At 38.8% G+C, this 19594-nt stretch overlaps 1 protein-coding gene across 9 annotated transcripts in view; it reads left to right on the top strand.

Moving 5' to 3' along the window:
• The window catches only part of LOC123504842 (ankyrin repeat and fibronectin type-III domain-containing protein 1-like), a 447143-nt gene extending 433309 nt beyond the window's left edge, over window positions 1-13834 (top strand). For 8 of the 9 annotated variants that reach the window (XM_045255727.1, XM_045255726.1, XM_045255724.1 and 5 more), the window contains 12 exons: window positions 3340-3432; window positions 4603-4687; window positions 5114-5217; window positions 5594-5779; window positions 6155-6268; window positions 7130-7315; window positions 7867-8089; window positions 8601-8733; window positions 9429-9542; window positions 9853-10027; window positions 10314-10545; window positions 11027-13834. In XM_045255727.1, coding sequence (XP_045111662.1) covers window positions 3340-3432; window positions 4603-4687; window positions 5114-5217; window positions 5594-5779; window positions 6155-6268; window positions 7130-7315; window positions 7867-8089; window positions 8601-8733; window positions 9429-9542; window positions 9853-10027; window positions 10314-10545; window positions 11027-12932 — 3551 coding nt within the window. In that variant the 3' untranslated portion in view covers window positions 12933-13834. Of the gene's footprint in view, window positions 837-3339; window positions 3433-4602; window positions 4688-5113; window positions 5218-5593; window positions 5780-6154; window positions 6269-7129; window positions 7316-7866; window positions 8090-8600; window positions 8734-9428; window positions 9543-9852; window positions 10028-10313; window positions 10546-11026 lie in introns of all 9 variants that reach the window. The other variant, XM_045255731.1, reaches the window with a different exon arrangement.
• The last annotated feature ends 5760 nt before the right edge of the window (window positions 13835-19594 follow it).

Here is a 19594-nt window from a genome sequence, read left to right as displayed (position 1 = left end):
AGCGTGTCGTCACTCTCCATAGTGTGTGGCAGTGTGTGTCGGGCATCCGCTTGCCTCAGTTGCTCCAGTGTCACTCCTCGATTGTGTCGTGGCAGAATGTGAGATCAAGCATTGTAGTGGGTGCGCAGTGCATAAGTAGATGATTGAAATGCAGCTGCAGGGCCCCTGCTCCCCGACTCCCGTCAGGAGACGAAAGAAGTCGGGGATCAGCCTGGTTAGGCCCTTCAGTAACCTGAGGCGCTCGATTCGATCGTCCCTCCATCTTGACCCGTCCTCGCCCACCTCTCCTGTGCGTATGACGGGCTTCTTATTAGACTTGGGCAGCCCCACTATCCGTGAGGACGAGCAGCCGCCCATCTTCAGCAGCCCGCCCATCGACGTGCCCAGCGAGGACAGAATCTCCCTTGGTTCTAGCCAGGAGTGTCGGGCGAGTCCGAGCACCACGTCACTGGACTCCCCCACGGCAAGCGCGTCTTCCGCCACATCATTAAGCGGATCTGTTCAACTTCAACTTTACGATGAACAAGGTCTGGAACAACCCATGAGCTTGCTAACCATGTCCTCGTCTAGCAAGGAAGACGTGGCACGCTCGAGGGCACTCAGCTTCACCACCCTACGGCGGCGACGCAGTAGCAAGACTCGCATGACACGATCTGCTGAAATGAGCCGACGGTCATGGGAGATGGAAGACTGGGACACAGAACTTCTACCAGTACCGGACTATTGCCGCCGAAACACTTACACCGACAATGCTTTCTTCGGTAAATCAAATCAGCCCTACGACCATCCGAGGGACACGTCGCCCAACAGGCCACTCTCCTCCTTCGGCTTCCCAGGTACAGTGTGCTGCCCAGGGTAGAACCTATAAATGCGCCCTTCTTGTGATAGGAACCTAAGCATCTAATTTTTATGTATTGAGATAGGCCTATAGGTTAATAATACACACACACACACACACACACACACACACACACACACACACACACACACAAATATAGAACAATAGATAGACCGATAGATGAATAGATCTTTGTAGACTTGAAAAGCACGTCATGGATACAGATAATTTGTATCACACAAGTTATTGAACCATTATGTGTAAGTAGGCATATGCAAAGTGAGCACTGGCAGCTGTAAACAAAAGAAATTATCATTTCCATTTGATAAGCAACGAAGGACTTTGTGTCACGCTGCGCACTGACTACGCTGGCCGGCCTGGCAATGGTGCTACTTGTGATGATGAGTATCGCCTCAGCATGTGTCAGACAGACATCCACCATCTATATGTGTGTGTGTGTGTGTGTGTGTGTGTGTGTGTGTGTGTGTGACATCAGCATGTGTGGAACCTCCTATCATCTATGAGAACTGTGTGTGTGTGTGTGTGTGTGTGTGTGTGTGTGTGTGTGTGTGTGTGTGTGTGTGTGTCCACGAAATCAGTCAACATCTGAAGAATGTGTTTGATGTCAATGAAAGGTTACAGAAATGCGAAGTGGCCTCACTTTTTTGCACTTTCGATCGCCATTCTCTCGCAGCCCAGCTGTCATTGCCTTAGCCCGGACTGCCCTCTCCTCCTCCTTGTCCTCTTCCTTCGCACCTTACCAAGCACACTCAAACACACTAACTTCATTCATCGCGAGTTTTGATAAGACTACAAAGTTTTCATGATGTTTGTAGCGCTGGAAGGAAAGGATGGCGCACTGTAGGCGAAGCTGACATTTGTTGCCTTATCTTACTTCCAAACAGTGCAGTTGCTATCTTTCATACAAACAACAACGATAATTACTACTACTACTACTACTACTACTACTACTACTACTACTACTACTACTACTACTACTGCTGCTGCTGCTGCTGCTGCTGCTGCTGCTGCTGCTGCTGCTACTACTACTATTGCTACTATCATTAGCATTAGAGCCATCAGAACAATGTGTGTGTGTGTGTGTGTGTGTGTGTGTGTGTGTGTGTGTGTGTGTGTGTGTGTGTGTGTAATTTCCCCATTACGGAGCGAGCTCTGAGCTCGTAGACCGATCTTCGGGTAGGACTGTAACCAAAACACTCTCCACACACTGGGAAAGTGAGGCCACAATCCCTTGAGTTACATCCCGTACCTACTTGCTGCTAAGTGAACAGGGACTGCACATCAAGAGGCTTACCCCTTTGCCTCGCCGCTGCCGGGATTTGAACTCGGGCCTTTTCGGTTGTGAGCCGAGTATGCTAACCACTACACTACGCGGTGTGTGTGTGTGTGTGTGTGTGTGTGTGTGTGTGTGTGTGTGTGTGTGTGTGTGTGTGTGTGTGTGTGTGTGTGTGTGTGTGTTTCAATAGACATCCCAAAAAAATATATCTTCGTGCAGTCAATATTACACGTATATGTTGTGTTTTGTCATGTTGCATGTTGCTTGTTATCGTGTCTTAAGTATAGAGCGTATGGGTTGCATGCGTGTGTTGCGTGCTGCACGTGTTGAATATTGAGCGTGTAGTAGGCGTGCATGGCGTGTCCCGGGGTCCTTGTTTCGCTGGTGGTGATGGAATGAATGTGGCACTGACTTTGGGGCAGGAAGTTTGGTGCGTGTTTGGTGGTGATTGTGGTGGCGGGGGTGGATGAGGTAATATTGTATATAACAATATACCCCCCGCACGGGGAGTCATGCGTGGCTGTCTGGTGGCGGTGACCTCGCACATTTCACCAAGATGCCTCATTCATAAACTAATAATATGAAAAACTTAGTCACTTTACTTTTTCTTTTTTTTTTCTAGTCGCTAATTTATGTTAAGAAGTTATCTCGGCAGAAATATAGTTTACCTAAGTAGGCAGTTCCTTGCCGTCCTGTAGTTGTGGTGAAGCTTGGCGACAAATCTTGCGTTCTGCCGGCGTGTGCTCTTTTGTCATTCAGTTAAAGACAACCTAAAGTGCATACGTGACTCATGGGGAATATTAATTAGTAGATTGCTACTTAATTCCAGTGTGTGTGTGTGTGTGTGTGTGTGTGTGTGTGTGTGTGTCGCTTCAACCAACATTTATAGCAAGGATGTCTCTGGCAGGGTACGTTTGAAGACTTGAACATCTCCATAACATTAAATTTTTAACTGGAATTAAGCGTCACCACCTTAGATAGACTTTGCTTCTCCATGTTCTATTTGGTTTCAAGTAAGTCTCAAATAAGAAAGTTTTAAATATAAGAAGACTAGAAATATCAGCCTTGAAGTATTGGAGTAATGAGTACATTGCATCTCCTTTGATAGGCCCTTTGCTACTCACAAACACAAGGAAAATTAAAGAAAAGAGGGAGCATGGAGTACTGGAGTGATCATTATGTTAACACTGGCTTTCTCCTACAGCCCTGTCAACCATGGATGACGTGCTGGTGGATGGACTCAACCCCAGCAAGGCCGACCGCAAGAAACTAGAGAAGATCAACATCCACCTACACGGTACGTCAAGAAAGGAGGAGCAGGTGTGAGGCGTGAGGTGTAAGTGTGAGGGCGTCATTGTTCCCAGAAAGTCGCAGGAAGTTAACGTTACTCTATTGTCCTACGTAATTAAAACAGATGGCTTTGTTGACTTTTAGATACCTTTACGGAGAGAGAGAGAGAGAGAGAGAGAGAGAGTAGTTGTCATATCGAGTGGCGTACTACTACTACTACTACTACAGTTGTCCTTATTATATTTTTTGTTATTATTAATTATTATTATTATTATTATTATTATTATTATTATTGTTATTATTGTTATCATTATTATTATTATTATTATTATTATTATTATTATTATTATTATTATTATAGATATTATTTTATATTATGATCATTATCAGTAATAGTACTATTAGTAATAGGATGGTGGTGGTGGTGGTGGTAGTAGTAGTACTAGTATTTGTTGTTGTAGCAGTAATAGCAGTAGTAGTTATTTATAATCATTATTTTTCCCTAGCATCATGCTGTCTCTCATTCCTCTGACTCAGATCACACCATGTTTACCTACTCATCATTTTCCCAACTGGACATCCTCTGCCAATACTGCCACCACCACTATCTTCTCTTCTTCCTCTGAATTGTAGCGACACACATATCACACAATGAGGTGCTGTCCTTTCATGCATTGGTAACCCTGGAATGCCACCTCTCTCTCTCTCTCTCTCTCTCATATGCAGCAGATCTTGTAGTCTTGCTTTTATTTCCCATTGCTCACTTTTCCATCCATGTATTTTTCTATCCCTCTGATATATAACCACTACTCTTATTGATATATACTTTATGTTGCCTCTACTATCATTATACTCCCCACCATCACTACTTACATTTTTGTGGCTTATATCCATAATAATACATTATGTACTGCCACCACCACCACCACCACCACCAACCATTACTCTTAATAATACTCTTAATAATACAACATATGCTCATTACACTCTTCAGTATGACTAGTACTTATGCTTTTGTGGCTGCTACTTTTTTTAGTACATAGGTACTGCTATGACCAGCACCACCACCATCTCTGTTTTAGAATCACATCTCATCTTTTGTAGCTGCTACTCTTAGTTATACATATGTACAACCACCACCACTACTATCACTGTCAATTTCACTTTTCCCCTCCAGCCCTTTTTGCAGCAGTTGAGCATGGCCAGCTTGAGAAAGCCAAGAACATTTTGGACCACAACTCAGCACAGCTTGACATCAACAGGTGAGTCACCTTGTATATCAGTCTCCTTATGGAAAACAGTGGTACAACTTATCACTAAAGGACTCTTTCAAAAGGAGACTTCAAGACATTTGTCCTCCAGTTTTGGTTGATATTTTTTTACATTTCCATAATGATTGACACCTCAATGAGCCTTTGTTTACCCCCTTCCTATGGCTGTGCTCCTCTAACACACACACACAAAATAAAAATCTATCATCAGTTATCCATCATCAGCTTGCATTTCTGTGTCTTCAGGTCAGTGAGTGGTACACCTTAACAATGAAGAGTTCCTTTTCACTTGTCAGGCATCTGTTACCCCTACTTAGCTTGCATTTTAGTCTTAAAGGTTGGCATTGATATACTTCAGCAAAAAAGAGCTCTCTTATCACTAGTGCATTTTCTGTTATCCCTCCTTTCCCCTGGCAGTGTCAACAAGGATGGCTCCAATGTTCTGGAGGTGGCAGTGATGAACAATCATGTCGCATTGGCCAAAATGCTCCAACAGGCTGGTGCCACAGAGAGCAGTGCAGGTGGGTGACTGCAGTGTTCATCCATTATAGCATTTGTGCATAACATTATAGCACAGACAGGAAGGCTATTAGTTCTCAGCATTACTACAGAGACTGTTACCAGTTCAATTCCTTTTAGGCATCCTTAACCAAGAAGTAGTCATCACAACGCAAACATAAATTATGTTAGTCTTCAGCACTATCACAGAAGCCTTTGCCACACAAGTTCATTTTAGTCACTACTACTTTATCCATACTCACCTAAGAATTTCCATTAACAAAATAGTTCACACAAAAATTGTTTTACATTCACTCTTCTGCCATGATTTTATTAGAAAAATCCATGATTACAGAATTTTCACAGTTTTACATCACATCACAATAACCTTCTCCCCAGGGACCATCGAGCAGCGCATCCTTCATCTCAATGAACTCGTGGCTACTGCTGAGCGCCGCCGGGAGGAGCTGGACTCCAAGCTTTGTGGCGGAGCAGCGCATGGCCGGGAGACTGAAAGGCAACGGGACTTGTGGGACAGGCGGGTCAAGATGCTGCGGAAAATGAGAATGGGGTTAGAGCAAATGAGTAAGTACTGTTGGGAGCTTTAATTGGTAACATAAGGTTGAAAAATTCTTTTGGATTCTAGTGATATTGAAGTAAATTAGTTATTTTAAACATTGAAATATTTTTTAAACATTTTATTATGCCTTATATCCTACATTTTAAAGAAGTGTTAATGAAAGAGAAGTGACAGCCCATTTAAAGCCAAGGCCTTTTGAGCAGTATTTTTACATCATAAATTGGTTGTTATTAAAGGAATACTTAATACATGCAGATTACCATAGACCTTTCATGTCAAGATAGGATATTGCCAGTAATTAATTCTACGTATATTTCTTTTAGTATAGCTTGAGAAGGAGGGATTAACAATATTCATGTTTTTTTTGTTTTTTCCCGCAGAGGTACCTGGCTCACCTAGTCGAGCTGCCTTAGAGGTCATTGACAGCACAAGAGTGAGGGTCACCTTTAAAGAACCTGAAGCTGAGAATTTTGCTATAACAACAAAATACAAAGGTGAAATAACATTGCTACTCCTTGATTTTTCAATAAGTATTTGCTTTGTATAGTATTTTCATAGTTCTTATTTCAGTGTATATGTACAGACTGATTAAGTTCAAGCTTAATTTTCTGTAAAAGTATTGTGTGTATTTGTGTGGTGTTCAACTAATGCTCTTACAGAGCAATACCTAAATCAGAGAAGCACTATAACTAGAAAATATTTTTTATAATTATTGTGACAACCTGATTTCTTCTTTAGGTATAGCATTAGGTTAGGTTAGGTGCATCTCTTGCTATCTTTTATCACTATTTTTCATGCTAACTGCTTTTCTGATGTTAATTGCATGCCTCCCCTCCTGTGGCCTCACTGTGCAAGGCTTTCTTCTTCCTCTCACCCCTATTCTGTCCAACTCTTTAATGCAAGAGTTAACCAATACTCTCAATCATTCATACCTTTCTCTGGTAAACTCTGGAACTCCCTTCCTGCGTCTGTATTTCCGTCTTCCTACAACTTTACTTCTTTTAAGAGTGAGGTCTCAAGACATTTTTCCCAGACTTTTGGATAACTATATTTGATCTTTAAAGGAACTGGCAATCAAGTGGGATTTTTTTTTTTTTTTTTTTATCATTATTTTTGTTGCTCTTGGCCAGTTCCCACTCTAGCATGAAAAAAGAAAAATATTATTTTTGAATGAAAAGAGGCTTCTCATAGTAAGTACAGACTGCTGTAAAACATGTATGATGAAAGTTTTATTAATCTGACATAGATCATTTACAGACAAGATGCTGCTTTCTTTTTGAGGATAAAAGTTAACATGAGGAACTCTAGATCAGCATGTAATCAGCTTCACATAATCAAAATGCAATTTTTTGCAGTGGAATGGAGTTTAGACGAATGGGCTACGGTTGGTGGATGTCTGGAGATCTACAACCTACGGCGAATGTCAGTGTTTGTGGATGGCTTGGCACAGGGCAAGAGGCACCACTTCAGAGTGCTGGCTGGCAACATGAAGGGCTATGGCACTCCTCTGATCACCACTCCACCTGCTGCCATACCATCCAGTGAGCCTTGCCTCCTTCCAAAGTTGTCAATAGTTATGGGAGTGTGGATGTGAGGATAGTCATCTCCAATTAGTGCAGGCAGCCAACTTTTCTCCATGAAGAGTAGACTTAGTGGCCAGAAATCTCAGTGTTACTTTTTTTTTTTTTTTCTTTTTCTTCTTTAGGAGTTTCATGATTTTGGAATTATATTGTAATGTCTGGCCATAGTGTAGCAAATTCTGGAGGACTTGTGCCTTTGTAAGATGAGCAGATCTTAGATTTACTTATATAGTTCAACATATAAGATGTTTTTTAAAATAGGAATACCCCAAAATTTCAGTTTGAATTTAATGAATTTAGTAACAGTACAGTAGTAAAACATTTCACTGAACTTAGAAAAAAACAAAGGATGCACTTTATTGGAAACTTCAATTTAACAGAAACATGTAGTACAAACTGCCTCCTAGCTTGAAATTTGTTATATATATTCATTCTATATAGTCTTACATTTTCTTTGAATATACTGTACTCTATTTTCATTACATTGAAATGTTGGATCTTTGCCACTGCAGGCTGGAGAGATGCAGATTCTCAGAAGCCTCGGCTGGATGGCCAGGTGGGAGAGCTGGATGATCTTTTCAACCAAGTGTGCAACTCTCGGCCGCAACACGCGGCCGAGATCAAGGCGATAGAGCCGGGTCAGGAGACACCACTCAACCTACGGAAAGCACAGAAGAAGAAAAGCATTAAAAATCTCTTTACTCCTGCTCCAAAGTTTCATAGAAATTTGAAGAAGTAAGTCCTTCACAGATATAATCAAATTCTGCAGTGAATTTTTTACCAGTGAGAAATCTAATCATAGTCAACAATAAAAAGCAAATAGTATTTCTATAGAAAAATTAGATACATTTGATTTTCCCTTTGTATAAGTTCATGGCATGACATAAAACTATTTGATCAACAAATGACCACCAGTGTCTCAAGTATAGAATGTATGCATGTATTTCTGCTCCGTCAATAAGCTAAGGCATGTATTTTTAACTGTTTCATGGCTATTTGGCACATACTTCCTTCATTTACCAGCTAATCTCAGACATTGCCATTTGTTTTGCTGCCACCTCTAAGCTCTATATCAGCTCTATATTTATTTTTAATCCCTTTCTTTCTTATAGACACTTTTCAAAGATTTCATACATTGTTTTAGTGTAGTGAATAATTGCATATCATAGTGAAAGGGTTAAAGGGGTTCTTTGTCTGCTGCAGAGATGTACAAAGATAGATATATTGATTATGATCATTGTTGCAGGGGCTCCTACATGGCATGTGTGGTCTACTGTGAGGACAAAGTGCTGGTGACAACTGAAGAATTTCCTCCTGTTGTAGAGGTTGATGATGACTATATGGGCCAGGCAAGATCACATTTTCACTGGCTTTTGAAGGTAAGCAAAATACTACAGGTACAACAGGGAGGAACTGGTGATTCAAACCAGTGGTGTTTGGCAGGCAGACTGTAAAGTAGCTGTACTAGCTATAAAAGAAAAAGATTTTGTCTCTTCAAGCCAAGAAATCCTTTGGAAAATAACAACCAGTGACCTCAGTCACCTCTCTTTTCATGTTGTGGAAATTTTTGGGCAGAATTATTATCCAGCACCGTTGGGACTCATATAAGAACCACAGCAAAACCTTTCCCAACATGTTAATACTATATCATACGTGGATACTAAAGTCAAGCATTCAAATTTCCACAAAAGCAAAGAGCCAACACCAATAGATATAGTCATGACAACCACACAGTAGCACAACAACCAACACACTGACCACCCACTGCTAGCCTCTCTCCCTCCTTATATCTTCTATTGCTGTCATCTCCCAAATATATCAAGCCACTTGTGCCATGATTAACCCTAACTAATCTATTTACACCACAGTTAATTTTCGCACAGTGATTTAGTGTCAGAAGTATTCCATGATCAGATTGTATGGACAGAGAATGGCATCTATAAATGAGCGTATGTGGTTCCATATTCTTAGAAATTAATCAGTAAACTACAGACCAACTGTTGTTAGTTACTCATTCATCTTATTGTTTATAGAATAATTTCGTCAGCAGTCTTAAAGAGTGAATGTGTTTCAGGTGGCCACCACCTGGGAAGATGTGAAATCTCTGCGGCAGGACATGGAACGAGCTGGGTCAGCCTCCACTGTGCCCTTCAGAATAAAGTTGCTGCAGGCTGCTGCAAATATGCAGGTGTGAACTTTTCTTATGCAATTCTTACCTGACATCTTTATCTAATCATCTTGGCTTTTCATGATATATTATTAACTTGAAACTATGCACTACATCTTATTATCACATGAGAGATTACATGGCTGTAAATTCAAGGAAATTTGTAAAAGGAGTGCTAGTGAAATTATATGATCTAGAAATGACTGCTGTCCTGCCTATAGGATACTATCACAACCTCTCCCTTGCACTCCCTCTGAAGGAAGTCCTCAAAGTAAAACAAAACAGTGAAGATGTCAGTAGACTACATTCCATCTTTAACTTTTTTTGATAGACAACCCTGGGCATTCAAGATCTTGGACAGTTTTACCACAAGCCAATCGTGGGCAGCAACGGCACTCTGGTGTTTTGCACCACCCGCCATGTGAAGAGCACCAAAGTGATCTCGGCCATGAATGTCAAGTGGATCCCACTCTCAAAACTAAAAGAAAAGAAAAGCACAAGTGCCAGTAAGGAGTCTTATAGTTTTGTTTTATCCATTACAAAACATTGGTACTTTGGAATTGTTTGCTAGTTCATGATGTGGGACTTCTTTATTACAATATCTTCAGTGACTTCATTACTTCTTGTATTCTTTATCTTTATTATTAGAGCACACTAAAGTGAGCACAAATTATCAATATGAGTAGATTAATCTCTGCTGAAATATGTGACAAGATAACTTGAAAAGGGGAAGTTTTTTTCTGATGAAACTTACATGCAAACAAAGTCATAAAAATTTATTTTATTTTTAAGATCAAGGGTCAACACAAGGAGAAACAGGAACCTCAGCTGGTGACCTCCTTCTGTCATCACTGCAAGACCAAATACTGTATGACCAAGTGAGTCGGGTTCCCCTGCGGCGAGGGTTGTACCTGGGCTACCTCAAGCTGCAGAGTTCAGTGGATGTCCTTCACGTGTCCGTGCCGGAGAAGACGCCCAACATGTTCCCGCACGTCAAGATAAGGGACAATCCACATGTTTCTAGGTAAGGATGACAAGAAAATTTTAATGATAATTCTTTATATAGGAGAAAACTTCAGGATAGCATTGTGGTGCCTCAGAATTTCAAAAGGACAAATGTGGATCAGTCTTGTGCTGCATTACCCTTTCTTTTTTGAGCTGCTGTCAAGTTTATCCCTGACACTTCATCCTTTGAGATCAAGTAACAGGAAGGCCATTTGTGATAAGGGGATGAAATATTCTAGTTACAGAAGCAGTTCCTTTGTGACTAAAATGTGTGCTGTTTTTATCTGTCCACTTGGGTGAAGTAATATTTTTACTACAATGATTTTACCACAACTGTTTTAAATGCACTTTATCCACACATGTGGGTTTTGTTTTCCATTAGTGATCATCATAACTATGTGATTCTCTCCTTTGACATTTATAATGGAATAAATGTGACAAGTTGATTTTTCTTCTCTTTATTTCTGTTAATGCACTGTCTAATGATGATGATATTTCAGAGAGGAATGGGAGTGGGTGCAGAGGTTAGAGACTTGTAGTGCTGAGCAGTGGCCCATAACATCAGGGGCAGAGTCTGATGAAGGAGATGGAAAGACAAGTTCTCCCTCTTCTGCCCAGCTTGTTTGGCATTCTCAGCTATGTAAAGCAGTTCAACTATTACTCAATCAGTTGGAGGTTGATGAAGAGGCACAAAAACAACATCGACTTTATTGTGGAGAAGTTTTAGAGCTAAGCCCAGATGTGTCTCTTCTATTGATCATGCCACCAGTGGATGCAGTGTGCTGTGCCCCAGGACAAGAAGACGCCCTCTTGTCACAGCCTTCCCTTACAACATTGCCTCTACAGATATTTGAAATGATCCACATGGGAACATACCAGAAGGAATTGATTGGGAGATATGCCCGTCTTTCATACATCTTGGAGATGGACACCCTGATGGCTCAGCATGCCAGCAGAGAGGCATTCAGTAAAGAGGAAATTAATTGCTCAAGATCCCGGCTGTGGCAGCTCCAGTCCTTCCAAGAACAGCTGGACGTTACGTGGCGTGGCCTGCGCTGGGTGATGGACGCCATCAGTTATGCCCGAGACAAAGCTGCATCTGGTGCCCTGGTGACCAATCTGCTGTCTTGTTCTTTCTCACCAACCAATCATCATTCAACAGTACAACAGCCTTCTCCACACATTCCAGCTGCCACTACACCAATACAAGACACACACAGTTCCAGTGAATCCCTCCAACATGGTGCAGACAGTAAGAGATTAAGAAAAGATGATGACTTGAACTTCAGTGTAAAAAAATCAGATACCCCAAGAATGTTGAAATCTAACACTTCTGAGAATATTCGAGCTGCAGTGAAGTACGAAACGAGATTTCATAAATCGAAAACGACAGAGTGTTTAGTTCACAGTAGTGGATGTGTGCAAAGTTGTGGTAAATCTTACAATTCGCTAAATGACTGTATGTTAGACAGTGGAGAACAGAATGAAAATGTACCCCTTCTAACATGGACTCGTGAGAAAATGGAATTTAGTGGTGACACTAAGTTGTACAGTAAAGACTTCCCTACTTCTAGAAGCGAGAACCATTTACAACACTGTGTGGACCTCGGGTATCCTCCAAGAAAGGCCAGTGCTCCTCCATTTTATGATAGTCATGAGGGATGCTTGAAATCAATGTGTTGCACGAGTGAGCCAAAAATAAATCAGACTATTACTTCCTATGAATGTGTGGAGCAAGGGAAGAGGAAAAAGAATAGCTGTGTTGACTTAGAATATGAAGATGCCATGGCAAGTGGGAAATCCCCAACCAGTAGTTGTTTTGACTTGCAACGATACGGTAGTAATCTTAACGTTGAAATGCAGCGAGCAGGAAGCAGTCTTAGCCACGACTCAGAAGCTTCATTTTCCAGCATGACTGCCAGCTTACGGTCTCTCTCCTCCAATGAAACTGAAACAGATACCTTGAGTCTTATGTGCTCAGAGAGTGGCCGTAGTGAGAGTAAAAGCACAGAAGGTGAAGAAGCGAGTGAGGGAGCTGCACGCAACGAAGACTGTACAATTATACGGGTGTATGCTGCATATCAGACAGGCATGGCATCTGGTACCTCAGTTAAAATACACATTACACCCAGAACAACAGCAAGAGAAGTAATAGACTTGGTGGTGAAGCAGTTAAATGTGGCTGTTGTACTCAAAGGTAAAAGTGGACCTACATATGGCAATGAAAAGCTCAAGGATTTCTGTTTGGTGGCTGTGATTGGAATGCGTGAGAGGTGTTTGCGTGAAGACTTCAGGCCACTCCAGCTACAGAACCCCTGGAAGAGAGGAAAGCTTTATGTGCGAATGAAGCAAGACGTGTTGGCTGCTCTTGAGCAGAGCAATTCCCGACACTCGGCTTACCTGTAATATCAACCTTCATTGTACATTCCACATCATGCATAATCATACTATATTTCATATTCCTATTCAAGAACATTTTTGTACATATAAATGTATAGAGAAAAATGGCTATGTTCTGTAAGATAGTTTCCATTCCCACTAAACATAGCCAAACAGAAAGTGTTCCAGTATTGGGAAACCTATGTTGCAAGTTAAGTATAGTGTTTTCTATACCTAGTGATGGAAACATCACAGACCTTTGGTGCATATTTATATTATAGTGTTTATTGAATGATGATTAGAGACTTTCCTCAAAATCCATCCCAAACACACATTACTGGGAGTTTAAGAAGGTCCCTGGTATGAGTGCATAGTTCCTGCTCAACTGATCTGTTCCAGTTCATGTTTGAACCTAATGGCATTCCAAATCATGAAGCATATTTATAATTCAACATTTCATACAGTACCTTATTTCCTCCTTAGGATTTGTGTGTCCCATTACACATTTGTCTCATTCCTTGTTGTATGTTATACTTGCTATTTTATTTGAAAGGTGTTCATGGTACTAAACTCCATAAACAATTGCTTCACTTGTTGTCTGCATAAAATTTTATTTGTTTCAAGAAGTTTCTTAAGATTTTGCTAGATAAGACATTTTAAGTACATTGGTAACCACTTTTTGTCAGCCATAATGATATGTGACTGACCTATGTTATATTAAATGAAATCAGCTGTGATGAAAGGTCTTCTGGCAGCAAGTTGTGGGTCATCTTCATGTGGTTTGGTGGCCTGACTTCATGCCTGGCCAGCGACCTACTGTTTCGCTAGGATAGACAGAGATTATGTAAACAAGTGGTCAAACCAATCTATTTAAGCAACATTGGTATTCCTTGGTGCATATTCCGTAATATATTTTTGAAATATACGAACCATGCAGTATTATTACCATGGTTGATGCAAAAGTCACATGACAGGGGTTGAGCTGAAACATTTGCAAAATATTTTGAATGTTTATATAACACTGCTGCCTTATCATTCAAGAAGCTTTAGTCAATACCACCATCAACAGATATCTTTACTTGCACACTAAAACTCACTTTGATATAGTATGGTTTAGATGTATAGGTAAAATCAACATATCAGTACTTCTTTGAGTGGTGTCCTAGCATGTTGAGTGCCTTTCAGAAAGGCCCAGCTGCACTTACCTGGACTTATCAATCTATCTACCTTTGGTGCTCACTGGACATTGAACATTATCATCAGGCAACAGCAATAAAGAAAAAACAATGCATAAATGATGGGGATTTCATGAAATTAATCAGCATCCAGTGAATAAACATCAATTCAATGTCAATCATGTCACTTCCAAAACAATGGCTCAGCTTTTTTAATGAGGTGAGTTTGGAATAAGACAAAGCATTTTTCTATTTAATACATAGCATTTAAAATTTGCAACATTTGCAAAGAACAGCATTCTCTGAAATATTCTTTGATATATATATATATATATATATATATATATATATATATATATATATATATATATATATATATATATATATATATATATATATATATATATATATATATTTTTTTTTTTTTTTTTTTTTTTTTTATGAATGAAAATATAGAAGAGCAGGATCTCCAGTTCCATCACTCTGCCCCTTGTAGTTGCCTTGTATGGCACAGTGAATACAGTGGCAGCATTCTTCACTTTTCCAACCTGGTGATGAGATGGCCAGCCAGGCTTTTTCTTCCTACCACAAACCTTTTATATATGTATGATTTGGAACATTTCTGCCTGATCCTGAATGCATGTGTCAGCGGCCCTGTGAGTGATGCTGATGATTTATCAAGTTGTGCAATATAAGATCATATAACTATATATTGTGTAATTTCAATCTGCTATTTCTATTGTTATTTTAGCTAATTCTTCAGAAAGACACCATATAATAAAGAAATACATTTTTATACAAATAAGGAAAGTTGATTCTGTATGATTATCTGTACTTAATGTTCTTGATTATTCACTCTTACTTAAATGTACTTTATTTACTGAGTTCAGAGTAGAGCTTCAAGCACTTCAGTGTTGCATTACATAGGTACATAAATAGTACATCATGCCCACCAATACTTCAACTAATATGTGAAATCCTCGATATTATGTCAAGTTCAGCAGCATTCCCAGTTGTTATGTCAAGACACAGTACTACATAAGATAAAAGTCACCCTTCTTGGTATTCCCTTATAGAATACCCAATCTTCATAGATCATCATTAGAAAAGCATGTAAACAATATATATGAGATGCTTACTGGATACGAAGAATATAAACATGATCTTTCTCCTAATGGACAGAGGCATGCTGATGAGAACAACTGATTAATCTAAAACTTGAAAAAAAAAGGGCTTGGATGAACAAGGAAACGCTAAGAGAGGATGTTGTCCTGTGCCAAGATTGTGTGGCCTCCACTGCCTGGCTGCCTGGATTTTCTCTAATAAGAAACCTCACTACCTATTTGTGCTAATGCACTAAATCACAATTTTTTTATGTTACAGGATACATATATCAAGAATATTATAGTTTTACCTTAAAATAATGCACAAAAGTATCCCCATGAGTATAAGAGCACAGGTTAAAGTTATCATGATAATAACTTGCCATTCTATGCAGCAAACTGTTTGAATATACTTATTCTGTTTTTTTCTTTCTTTTTTTATAGCTAAAGATTCATCACCTCATTGCAAGACAGAAGTTGATATGATGATCACAAAACATGAAACAGTGTGTGGAAAAAAACATTTCTTACAAGAATATACTTGCTATTGTTTCACTGTGACCGTTATGTTGTTCAATTATTGTCCTTTTTTAGTTTGTTTGTCAAACAAATGTTGCAGCCTAGAAATAATACATGTGAGTTTTTATGTATGTGCATTCAGGACAGCTTTACAAAGCAGTACAGGACACACACACTCTTTCTCTCTCTCTCTCTCTCTCTCTCTCTCTCTCTCTCTCTCTCTCTCTCTCTCTCTCTCTCTCTCTCTCTCTCTCTCTCTCTCTCTCTCTCTCTCTCTCTCTCTCTCTCTCTCTCTCTCTCTCTCTCTCTCTCTCTCTCTCTCTCTCTCTCTCTCTCTCTCTCTCTCTCTCTCTCTCTCTCTCCCCCACCTTGCAGGCTTTGATTTGGACATCTCACCACAACCTCATACTTGTTCTCCAGTACTACAGTTTTCCTTTAACTTCTAATCGAATGAAATTCTTTTTAAATCATGTAATTTATGGTTATGTTCTTTGGTATTTGGCATTGATTTTGTTGGGGAAGTCCACCTCCCTTGGGTATAACATTGATGACAAGCCGTATGGACAACTAGACAACAAAACACTTGGACTGAAAAATAGACACAGAAATAAATAGACAAATTGAAAACTTTTTTGTCAAATGGAAATATAGATTATTATTGTTCTTATTGTTATTGTTATCATTATTGCTATTATTATTACCTTTATTATTATTATTATTATTATTATTATTATTATTATTATTATGATTATCATCATTGTTATTATTATTATTAGTAGTAGTAGTAGTAGTAGTAGCAGCAGTAGTAGTAGAAGTATCATTGTCATTACTACTGCAGTACCTCATTCAATATTTTTGTTAAAACTCAATACATATATAGTTTATTTTAATATGAACTTTAAAAGACTAATACATGTATTTAACAAAGTTTGGTGCTCGTGTTGATAAAAATGCATCTGTACACACTGGTAAAATTCATCTTTAGGTCTTTTTCATCTGACATTCACAGAATCAACCTAACACTCCAGTTTTTATTATTTTTTTTTTTTATATTAATTGACTGAAACATGTAATATTGCTAAGATAATTCTGCTGTGTAAATTTGTACATGGCAGGTAGACAGACAGCAGCCAGCATATGAAAATATGAAATCATTTTCATTTACTGAAAATATGCAAAGAACATTTAATGTCTATTTTTTAATTACTGTATTTACAAAAATCCCAACTGTGACTGTAAGGGAGAAAGAGAGTGTGGGAAGGCCTTTATAATGATGCCATTCTAGTAAACACTGGTTATGTGTCTGTTTTCCATCTGTGTGTGGTTGGCTGACCCACTCACATGAACTGGTTCCATACTTTCAAATATGTTTTTTTTTTTTTTTTTTTTTTTTTCTTTTTTTTTTTTTTTCTTTTTTTTTCTTCTTTCGTTTTTATACCATGTGGGCTTTTTACGGGAATTTATGGGCTAAAGGGGATACTTTTTGGGGTACCTTCTATCTCAAAGTCCACCCGCTAGGAAACCATTGTCCCGAGTGAGGAAGCCTAACCTACACTCGGACCGTGGACAGGATTCGAACCCATGCACTTGGAGACCCCTCGGACCCCAAAGCACGCATGGTTCCACTGTACCACATTATGCCTCATTTATAGAGTGAACTTAGCATCATCAGAAGGCCAGTCCTATGGTGAAGTGGGCAAGACTTATTGTGATGGCCCTGAACCACTGGCACGAACTTAACAGTTCATGACGGCACCATTGTTGGTGTAGTTGGTGTTGCAGATAGACCAAAAATGAAATACTATACTATGTAGAAAATGTGATGGCAAAATTCAGGCTGAAGCAGGAACACTATACATTTCTTTGTTTCAAAGTAGGAAGACTGTAATTCTTTCTGAGGAGTCACCTGTGGTAGAAATGTATTTAAATAAATCTACAGTATAGATACCACTTCTGCTCTAGTCTGAGCTTTCCCACCTTCTTTCACAGTGAGTGCAGAGTGTGTATCACTACCATAATGATATGCCAATTGTTTTCATGACCAGCAGCCAATGAATGCATTCTCAATACCCAGCTGTCAGTGTCTACAAGAATCACTGGACAGAACTGGAGTATGAATACATTGCATACAGCAATCACATCCAATAAGTGCATATCCACATACATATACAGAAATATATACAGGCATCCCTACATTTATTCAAAAGTTCTTGAAGACCTTTATGATGCCTTCACTTTAAAATGTAATTCCTACTTTCCTACATAACTAGCACCATAGGTGGGCACAATAAGAAAAGAAAAATCAAAATAACTGGTAAATCAAGTATGTTAATCTTATCAGGAATAACTGATATGTATAATCAATAATCGGAGATAAATTTATCTCCTGATAACCAGTAAATGATAAATCATAAATCCAAAATATGATACTAACAACAATGATATTGATATTAAGAGCTGATACATTTGAATCTTTATTTCTGTCTTTATCTTTGAAAAGAATAGGAAAAAATTTGAAAAAAAGAAAATTCAGTGTTTATCCTGTCTCTTCATATTGTTTTAAGTCAAACAACTACATTCAAGTTTTTGCTAATGTTGCAAAAACTAGAATCATCAATTATCATTAATTTGGAACCCAAAGTATTGGTGATACCAATGGATCTATAATGCTGGAAAAATAGCTCTCAGATAACCTGATAAAATTACCACAATATATTATTGTGATGATATATCATCACGATAACACCTACCTATGGCAACCACATGTCCTCATGTTTACACATCTAAGTATGTAAGTCATACACTTACACTAAGTAACTGATACACGTACCAATGTTGTACATAGTATTGTATTTTCATTTTGCAGCACACTTTAACAAATCAATTAAATTCTAATGTCATCTAGTATCATACTTACCGTATAAGTGGGCAGCTCATACATAGGTAAAGATGAATGGCTGTGGTGTGTGCTGGGTCAGTTCTGAGAATGACAGTGTAGCTAATGGGCACATAAAAACAAATGTGATAATGACAGATAGCCTGAGAAACAGAGTCCTTCCAAGACTCTGCCTTTTGGATCACTGACGTCAGAAACTTATTTCCTCTGCCAAGGAATCTTTTCTTTTCCTATTATACTAAATCTCTTTTCACCAAACCAGAATCTTTCCATCTGTGAAATGACAAATTATAGCTGGCTGCTAAGTACAGTAATCCCTTTCATGTTCAGAAAATTTTTCATTATAGGAGCTGTTTCAGTTACAATGGCAATGTTAGACAAGAGAAGTGGTCTGAAGGAATCTATAACAAAGTTTTTTAAGAAAGAAAATATATATCATGTTATAGAAGGTAATGAAAAAATTTGTAAAACAATTTGCAATATCAATTTATTCATATAAAGTGACATCAACTATTAACTCAGTCTTCACAAAAATCAATGACAGTGGAACTTTGAAAAATATTAATCTTTAATTCTTAACTAGTAGAAGGAAACATAACTATAATAAAAGAAATCTTCATAACAACGAATTAACATAGTAGTTCTAAAAAGATATGACATAAGTGTATGTGAAATGAAAAGCATTATGATACTTCAATGCAAGTAAAGTGACTTGCTGCCTTTCATGTACAATGTTGACTTTCAGTGACTACCTGGACCACAAGTATTGCTCTGAGCATGCAAGGAAAGGATAAATGACAGATATGCTGATGACTGGTGATATTCTCTACTCTCTGTATGTTAATTCTTTGCATCATGGCACTTATCATAATGCCAAGACTTGAACATTTCACAATTGTCTTCTGCACTCACTCAAGCTTTGTCAACTACATTCATCACATAAAGATGCTCCACTCTTTCATGAAAAGGCATTAAGAACATAGTTATATATTTATT

This window comes from Portunus trituberculatus, chromosome 17 (genome assembly GCF_017591435.1).
Source record: "Portunus trituberculatus isolate SZX2019 chromosome 17, ASM1759143v1, whole genome shotgun sequence".
In the NCBI taxonomy this organism is placed as follows: domain Eukaryota; kingdom Metazoa; phylum Arthropoda; class Malacostraca; order Decapoda; family Portunidae; genus Portunus; species Portunus trituberculatus.
The sequence above is the reverse complement of the archived record's forward strand: the minus strand, read 5'-3'. Positions and strand labels throughout refer to the sequence as shown.